The following is a 9,583-nucleotide window of genomic DNA, read 5'->3' as shown; positions in this document are numbered from 1 at the left end:
AGCCACCTTATTGACTCTGTTTCGTGTTAATTTCCAAATTATACCGGGGCAATATTTTCACAACATTATAGTTTCTGACTAGAGAATTTGAACTATGTTGTCTTTTCTTTTCTTTTTTATTTTTATTTTCTTTTTCTTAATTTGTTTTCACAAAAAAAAAATATACAGCTAAACATCTAAGACACCCTAAAGGACACGAACCAGTTGCAAAATCATGGAGAACCAAGTAGAAGTTCAAGAGGGAATGAAAGCCGACATCCAACAGCTGAAGGAACAAATGAGTCAAGTCCTAGAGACCCTGGATGCCTTACAAAGTCCTGGATGTTTATGCACGCAACGATCACAACAAGGAGTTCTAGAAGCACAAACTTTCCTTTCCTATGGTCTTCCCCCGAATTATACTCTACCCTCAGGAGTGGACTCGAGACATCTTGACACTCAAAAGGCCGAAGGTAATGCAGTTGAAGTAGAAGGCGAGCTTGGGGCGACCACTTGCACAATTCTGGGGCAAACGATCCAACCAGGTATTGAGAGCACGATAATGAAAAAACAACCTGAGACGAAGTCTCCATCTTGTGTCATTACACCAGCAAATTTTAAGGACGATAAGAGCAGATTAGAAGTCCTTGAGAAGAGGTTGAGAGCCATAGAGGGTGAAGGAAGTTTTGAATTTGGAGATGCTAAAAAACTATGTTTAGTTCCTGATGTGGTGATACCTCCAAAGTTCAGGCTGCCAGAGTTCGAGAAATATCGGGGAAATACTTGCCCGAGGGGCCATATAAGCATGTACTGCAGGAAAATGACAGCTTATGCCCACGATGAAAAACTTTTGATTCATTTCTTCCAAGAAAGTTTAACTAACGAGGCTCTAACTTGGTACATGCGCTTAGAAACTACTCACATCTACTCATGGAAAGATCTGGTTGAGGCATTCCTAAGGCAGTATGGATATAATAAAGATTTGACACCTGATAGAGCACAACTGAAGAACACGGTGAAGAAAGAGTCTGAATCATTCAGAGAATATGCCCAAAGGTGGAGAGAAATTGCTTCTCAAGTAGAACCGCCTCTAAGCGACAAGGAGATGACTACCACATTTTTGAATACTCTACAACCACCATTTTATGAGCACATGTTAAGCATCTCAGTCTCCTCAAGTTTTGCTGACATAGTAGTAATTGGAGAGAGGGTTGAGAGTGGCATAAGAAATGGAAAAATTGCACTAGGCCCAGAGCTAGTAGCAAGTTTAAACGAGTATGATCCTAGACGTGAGAAAGGAAAAGAACGAAGAGCTAATTCACATTTTATTGCCTGTCCTTAAATGTCGCATTCCTATGGGTCCAATTGAGCCATTGAGCGAAGAAATTACAATCGTGATAAGAAGGTCGCCAACTTCACTCCTATCCCCATGACCTATACAGAGCTACTACCAGATCTTCTCCGCAGAAACCTCATAAAGATTTGTCCAACTAGGCCTATACGACCTCCGTATCCAAGGAGCTATGACGTAAATGCCAGGTGTGATTATCATGGAGGGGCGTGTGGACATTCAATAGAGGCATGCAAGGCTCTAAAACGTAAAGTGCAATCTTTGATCGATTCAAGATGTTTAAAGTTTGAAGAAAGTTAATCCAGCACTGTGGCAAGGCGTGAGTTCGCCTCTACAAATGCCATGGACAAATGAAGAGGACTCTTTGATTATGTGGGAAAGCCTAAGTTATTGTAAAAGGTGGAACTGATGTTGTTTTGTTCGTGCTTTAATTTGTCTTCCTATGAGGTTTATGCTCATTGATGTCACGCTTTCATCCATGACTTTTAATGTGAACTTTCATTACTTGGTATCTCCAAGGTTTACTGGAAATCATGTCCTAAGAGGGTGTCGTGGAGAAAATGAATGTTAAAAAAAATAAGTAAATAAAAATAAAAAAAAAAATAAAAATTGAAGAAAATCTTGAGTCATTTGTCTTCTTGCAGATTATCAAACTCTTGTTTTTCGAAAATAGAAAAAATAATAATCAAGGACAAAAGTTACAGTGTCAGACTCTTCCGAGGTCAAATGTCTAATCAAAAGTAACAACTTGATGCTTTCTCTCGAGACGTTTATGCGCATGGTGCTTGAAAAATATCACCCTTCATTTTCCAAAATAAAAGATTTTCCCCAACAAATACTGTCAATGCCCTTAGTAACAAAGTAAACCTTTACACTGGGGCAAATCGGTTTGGCCAGAAGTTTTCTCGCTTACGCTAGTAGGTTGATCCCTAAATCCATTGAAAAAACAAGGGAGAATAGGTCAACTAGATTCAGAAACCCGAAAGGGTGATATAAAAAAAAAAGAGGAAGTGAGAGTTGAAAATGAATAATGTCTCAAGAAGAGAGGATCTCCTTGCCAACTAGCCAAAAGTATGCACAAGAAAATCAAACCAATTGGGGTCACCTTTTAGCCGATCCTTTCATGCCCACTACTTCTTCTAAAAAGATCCCATACCCCAAAAAAAATGGAGCAGCTGGGTGGATCTCACCCCGCGTCTTTTCATTGAAAATCATCAATTCATAATCTCAAAATTGGGGCAGTTGGGTGGATCTCACCACGCGCCTTTTCCTTGAAATTCATCAACCCATAATCCCAAAACTGGGGCAGCTTTGCGCATCTTATTTGAATTTTTCATCCGAATTATCATGGATTCATCATCATACTCAACCGGGGAAACTTTTTAGGTACCTCGTGTTTCGCTTTGGCACTCATCTACTTTACAGAGCGTATGAGGTGACATGTTAGCATGGCTATCCCATTATCTTCCAAACCATTCTAAACAACTCCCATTTTTCACTTGCGAGTCTGTTCAAGCATATGTACGTTGATGTCTCAGGAGAAAAAGTCAAAATGTAATAATCCCAAAGTTAGACCTCGGATGTGTGACATTCCTCACTTTTCTAAGCATTGGAAATAATGACCAGTTTGATGACTGCAAGTAAGACAATTAACTCGAAAAAAAAGGGCTGAAATCGTTTTTTTTATAAAGCTTTTGCTTGAGTCCGATTTCATTACACCAAAAAGAGGATAAAAAAAAAATTTTCAAAAAAAAAGGGGGTCATCGAAATTTCAAATTGTTCAAAATTGTTTTAGGAGTTCATTGTTCCTCTCTTCCCATTTCTGCATTGTCTCATATGCATAATGGTTCAAAATTTTGCTCATGACGTTCACTTCGGATCTCATTTTATTCGAAGTCATTTTTCCTTATTTTCTTTGTAAATAAATTATTTTCTTTTGGACCCATTTTTCCATTTTTTCGTTTAGATTAGAAATTTTGTTTAGACTGAATGAATAAAAAAAAAACATAAGATCTATTTTATTTCATCATCAGAGCAGAAAATTACAGCAAGGACAGAGAGTTGATTTTGAACAAGGTTACCAATTTGAATACACTCATACGATCTTGGTATTATGATAATTAAAATAAAAATGCAATAAAAAAACAAATATATCTAACAGATAGGATACAAAGTTACCTCACCACACCTGGAATTCAAATAAAACACAAAAAAAAAATCAAAACATAATAAAGATGTTCGGGGTTCGATCAATGCTGATCGTTAATATTACAGACCGTAATAAAAAAAAACTAAAAATATAAAACTTTAAAATGGAAAATGGTTACTGGGTGGCGATCTTAAGGTAAGCTCCGTCGAGGGAGCTCTGGTACAGAATGCAGGAGGCATAGGTGGAGGGATTTGTCGTTCATCTCTTTCGTCGTCGATGATGATCGGAATGGGGAACAGATCCAGCAGCCTCGGTGCCCTCATAACTACCCAGTCATATTCTTTCAACAAAAATTTGTTGTCAATAATAGAAGAGGAAGAGAAAATTTCAATAAAAAAAGAGATATGATCAGAGTTCTTACCATACATGTATCGCGGCAGCAGGGAAAAGATAGTGCCAGTGGGGTCGATCTCCGCTTGCAGGCGCCTGACCCGATTGCCATGGTTGTTGAACCAGCATTGCACGTTATATTCGCTGGCTTCTCCGAAGGTCCTTAGTCGAGACGCGATCTCGAAGACTTGGGCTCTGCTTGGGTGTGTGACCCCATAATTGTATATGTTGGTCATTATCTTGATCTGATCATCAGTAGGACGCCACCGCTGACAGGTGGATCTCTCTATTTCCATCTCACTCATCCTTCCTCTCGAAGTATTCTAAAACATAAAAAAAAAAAAATAAAACAAAAAAAAAATATTCAGTGTTTTCTTTATTTGTTTTTGTTTCCTTTTAGGCTTATTTTGTCCAATCAGTCTTTGATATTTCAGTGTCTTGTCTCAGATCTGTTTCACGGTCCTTGCAAAAGGGTCCTAAACGGATCTATGTCCAGTTGTCCTTGTCCTTGTTGTTAATGTAAATTAAGTTTCTGTGTTTATTTAGTTTTAAATGGGGTACGTGGCGTTGTTCTACCCGATTGTCTCTGCCATACCTTCAATCGAAGGGAGATTAACGTCTGGTTTCCAGCCTATATACCCCTTAAGTTTTAAGGCAGTTGTGTTTTAAGTGTTTTAAGTTTAGAAAAATGAAAAAATTGAAAAAGATGAGAAGAAAGAGGACTCAAGAAAGAACAACAGAGGGGAAGCAAGAAAGAAAAGGAAAGTGGGAAAGCATAAAGGGAAGGGAAGAGGAAGAGCGGAAAACTTAAGAAAAGGAAACGGGAAGGAAAGAAAGAGAGAAGAGAGATTAAGAGCTCAGAAGACTTACCCGGAAGTGGAAGGCACACAGGGAGAAGTTCCTCGGAAGACTCAGACGTTGTTGAAGGCGGGGACGGAGGAGCCTCGCAGAACTCAGACGCTCAAGAGAAAGAGAGAGGGATAGAGAGAGAGTGAGATCGGGAAATGTCGCTCGGACGCCGAAGGGATACCCGTTTAATAGTCGAGCAAATCCACTGTAGCTACAGTTCCGGTCGCTGCAACCGTCTGGTATCGGTACTGATATTTTTTTTAAAAAAAAAAAAATCAAATCGAAATAAATTTTTTTGAAAATGTTCAAACTTTTTTTTTTGGCCCAACTCGGCCCATTACATGCATATTTCTCATTAATTTCTATTTCTAAAAGATAAAAACATAAAAAATTTTCTAATATGTTTAATATTTTTCACATTATGTAAATAAATAAAAAATGAATGAAAAAAAACATTTTATTTTTTAAACGTTTTTCTAAATCAAGTTTTCTCATATCAATTTTTGCATTGCTCACCAAGCCTAGTTTCTGCACTGGTCCCCAAGCCCATGTTTCCATTTTAGCCCAGAAATGCTCATTTTCCATACTAGCCTGCAAAGCCCAGTTTCCATGCTGGTCCGCAAGGCCCAGTTTCCACATTGGCCGAAAAATATCAATTTCCACATTGGCCCAGAAAGCTCATTTTTCATACTAGCCTGCAAAGCTCAGTTTCCATGCTGGCCCGCAAGGCACAGTTTCCGTTGGCCGAGAAATCCCAATTTCCACAATGGCTCACAAAGCCCATTTTCTACACCGGCCCGCAAGGTCCAATTTCCAGGCTGGTCCACAAAGCCCAATTTTCTCAAAAAAAAAAAAACAAAAAAAATCTGTTTTTCAACTAGTATCATCATGTTCATTTCATATTACTTTTCTTCATGCATAGAATAAAAAAAAATACGCAAAATTTGAGTCAATTATTTTCGATGCAAATCATCCATTTTAATGAGATTTCAAAAAATGTAATGGATGTCATAATCTCCTGGAGTCAAATGATCAAACCACATATTCTTAAGAGATATATGTGCGTGCATTGCTTGAAAACATCATCCTTCAACCTTCACCAAACCAAAGATTGACCCAATCATGTTCTTGAGCCCAAATAATTGACACAAAGTTTTACACTGGGACAGATTTTCCGTTACCTCCACTGGCTTTCATTTGGGAGATCCTGGAATCCGTTATGACAAAAAAAAAAAAGAAGAAGAAAAAGGATGAAAAATGACTCTTGTTGAAATCATTTTTGTCTTGTCTCCTAATTAATCTTTTGAAAATGAAACAACCAAAATTTGAAATGATGTGTGGCCATCTTTCTTCATCCGAAAAAAAAACAAAATATATCCTTTGATATCACAGTAGAAGCCAACTCAAATTGCAAAGGAACACACTTAGTTGATCAAATGAAGAGAATTCCTCAAAAGTGAAGCAAAAATGGAAAAATCACAAAGTGATGGCAAACAAAGAATGAAATTTGAGAAAGGACAAAATAGTCAAAACATATTTGAAGAGTAGCTGATACAAGGTGTATATGGTAACTATTGTTTCAAATAACCCAAAAACATGTATTTGAGCCTTTATATCCTTTCTTTCAACACCCTTTAGCCCAAGCCACATTACAAGCCCAATAAAAGTCCACACGGATTGAATACTAGTTGCTTAAATTTTCATAAAGCTTAATTTTGAGACAGGACAAAAATGACCAACAATGCAGTTGTAAAAAAAAATGATGATGAAGAATAAATGTCCTCGGATGAAGGGAACTCCCTATTGATCAAAATTATATGAAGGAGAATCAAGCCAATTGGGGCAATCTTTTCAAGCCAATCCTTTCCATATCCATCACAATTTCCTGAACACATTCAAATCCCATTCAAACTCTTCCCCCGATTCCCAAACTAGGGGGCAATTTTGGGCAACTTTATTTCATATGTTTTGGCCCATTCAAAATATGGGGCAACTTTGTTAGTCTCACATTTGTTTCATCTGTATATTCAAAGTTCGTACCAAGACCGGGGCATCCCTTGTTGAGCCTCTCAGATTTGTGCGCACTGAAATTCATAGATCCACCCTCAAAATAGGGGCAGACACTTTGGGGCTTCGTATGATTTCGAGTCCATCTTATCATTCGTAAACCCAAAGTGGGGGGCAACCTCTTTTTGAACCTCGCTTAATTGACTCATACCCAAAACCAAGGCAACTTTGTGACTTTCATATGTTTCGGCCCATTCAGAGTATTGAGCAACTTTGTTAAATCTCAAATTTTTTTATTTGAATATTCAAAGCTCATACAAAGATTGGGGCATCCCTTGTTGGGCCTTGCATGATCTTGGTTCGCCCCGAACTTCAAAAATCTATAACTACCAAGGCTGGAGCATCCCTCGTTGGGCCTCGCATTGTAAGAACCTGTATTTTTAGGAGTGGTGCACACTCATGACTTTTACCATAGATGATTTTCCTTTCTTAATTCTGAAGGTTTGAGATAAGAGAGAGTTAGAATTCCAGTGTTGTTTCTTGTAGTAATTCCTGTTTCGCTCTTGCTTTTGTGGTGGTGTATTATGCTCTATAGTAGTAGAGGGATGCAGATTCATGGACGGGTGAAGGTATTGGAGCTTAGAAGTAATGTTTTGGGTGAAGAAATTTTCAAGAAATAAGGTCAGAAAATTATATATCGTATGTTTGCAAGAAGTTCAGAGGTTAGATTAGGAGAAGTTTTAGTCAAGCATGGTTGTAGCAAGGTTTGAGAGGATTTCGAGAGGCAGTTAGATAAGACAGAACATAAGTTCTTTAAAGCAGAATGAAATACTGTTAGGATCTTTAAGTTAAGTGAAAAATTTTAAGGATGAGATGAGAGAAACTTATCTTGACTAGTTTCGATAGGCTTAATTTTCGGGGACGAAAATTTTTGTTGTTGGGGAGAATGTAAGAACCTGTATTTTTAGGAGTGGTGGGGACATGGTGGGGACATGGTGGTTACCCACCTTTTTCATTATTGGAAGCAATTATTGGAGGTACTTTGTTACGGGGGAAGCTTTGCAAAAGGGGAGGGATTCATTTTGGCATGAGAGGGAGAGGGAGAGAGAGAGAGCGTAGCCAGAGGGAGGGAACCCTTTCTCCCGTTTCCAGCCGCCCAAAGAGCACCCATGGGAAGCTATACCAACTTCAGAAGGACTGAGAGGATGATCTGGGTTGGGCATCTGGTGAGAGTGGAGTCCTTGCAGCAAGATCTGGGAGAGGAAGTGAAGAATTGTTGAGGTTGCAAGGAGATCTTGATCTGCACATCTGGGAGGAGATAGATCCCAAAATTTACAAGGAAGTCTTCAAGAGGTAAGGGGAGTTTGATTTATTTCCTTGATTTTTGAGATATTTTGTGTTGCTGCAAATCTGGGTAAAATTTGGGAAGAAGGGGATGAAGATAGGGGTTTCTGGGTTTTCTCTAGAATCTGCACGATTCTGCAGAATTCTCCAGAATGCGCGTACGTCCAATTTTGATGAGTCAAAATTGGACGTTCATTCCAGCAGTGCTCGAACAAATAGTGGTCGACCAATTTCTGAACGTTCGGTAATTGTTCTGAGCGTCCGCCCGAATCAGCCAACTTAGAACGTTCGTCCGTATAGTGCTCGACCAAGGTCAGCCAGTTTTGGAACGTTCGGTCATTTAAAGCTAGCAAGCATTAGCGTTCGTCCTTGGTTTGAAATAGTGATATTAGCGTTCGGTCAGGGCTTATTTTAATACCGTTCGGTTGAAATCTAAATTGATAGTGTCCGATTAAGTGTGAATTTAACACTGTTCGATTAAATCGTTCGGCCAGGATTCTAGACGATCGTCCAATACTTTAGGTGTTTGGCAAAGTGAACTAGGGGTTCGATCAAGATTCAAAACGTTCGTCCAAATGGTATCTGGATTAATAGTATTTATTTTGAGGGTTCGGTATTAGAGATGTTAAGCGTCCGCACTTAGTTTAGTATTCTTGTTGTTCAGATTGTGAGTGTTCGTTAGCAATTGCTAATCCAGGTTTCAACTTGAGCGTCCGTCCCTAAATTGGCATCCACAAGAAGAAATCTTGGGCGTTCGATATTGAGTATTAGTGATTGCAGTCGTTCGTTCTTAAAAATAGAATCTTAGGTTTGAATCCTGAACGTTCGGTTGTTGGGTATAAGTGAGCGTTCGGTTTTGGGTATAAGTGAGCGTTCGGTTTTGGGTATAAGTGAGCGTTCGGTTTTGGGTATAAGTGAGCGTTCAGTTTTTGGGTATAAGTGAGCGTTCGGTTTTTAAGTTGCTTATTCTTAAGTTTTGAATCTTGAACGATCGGCCTTGGGGTATTAGCAACTAATGAGCGTTCGGTCGTTAGTTTCTGCTGATCGGTTAAGTTTTGATTTTAGCACCGTTCGGTTAGCTGTTGATTTATGTCGTTCGGTCAGGCTTCTTTTAATGCCGTTCGACAAAGTGACCTAGGGGTTCGACTAAGTATCAAAACGTTCGTCCTTATCGTGTCCGGATTAATGGTGTTTGAATTGAGTGTTCGGTATTGAGATATTAGTGGGTATAAGCGTTCGTTCTTAACTTGGAATTCTTGGGTAGCAATCTTGAGCGTTCGGCTTTAAGTGTTCGGTTTGGATCTTGGGCGTTCGACCTTGGTTTAATTGTGTTTGTGAGCGTCCGTTCTCGATGATGTTAATCCTCAGGAAGTACTTGTCAGAGGTAAAGTACGATTAGACTTGATCTCGAGCGTTCGTCCTTGGAGCTCGGTTAATAAGGTTTGGTGTTCATCGGCAGCGTTCGGCCTTTGTTGATGATTGATTCCAGAACGTTCGTTCAGACAACATCAGAG

At 39.0% G+C, this 9,583-nt stretch overlaps 1 protein-coding gene across 1 annotated transcript; it reads left to right on the top strand.

The window, feature by feature from the left end:
• The first annotated feature begins 214 nt into the window (after positions 1–214).
• Positions 215–1,321, top strand: LOC108330438 (uncharacterized). Its single transcript, XM_017564923.1, has one exon. It carries the CDS (start codon positions 215–217, stop codon positions 1,319–1,321), a length of 1,107 nt encoding a protein of 368 aa, XP_017420412.1.
• Positions 1,322–9,583: the final 8,262 nt, after the last annotated feature.

This window comes from Vigna angularis, chromosome 4, assembly GCF_016808095.1.
Source record: "Vigna angularis cultivar LongXiaoDou No.4 chromosome 4, ASM1680809v1, whole genome shotgun sequence".
NCBI classification, from domain to species: Eukaryota; Viridiplantae; Streptophyta; class Magnoliopsida; order Fabales; family Fabaceae; genus Vigna; species Vigna angularis.
This window is presented reverse-complemented; position numbering and strand designations above follow the sequence as displayed.

What these genes read in the sequence shown, in the direction of transcription:
- LOC108330438 (XM_017564923.1), top strand. Translation starts at nt 215, where the DNA reads ATGGAGAACCAAGTAGAAGTTCAAGAGGGAATGAAAGCCGACATCCAA.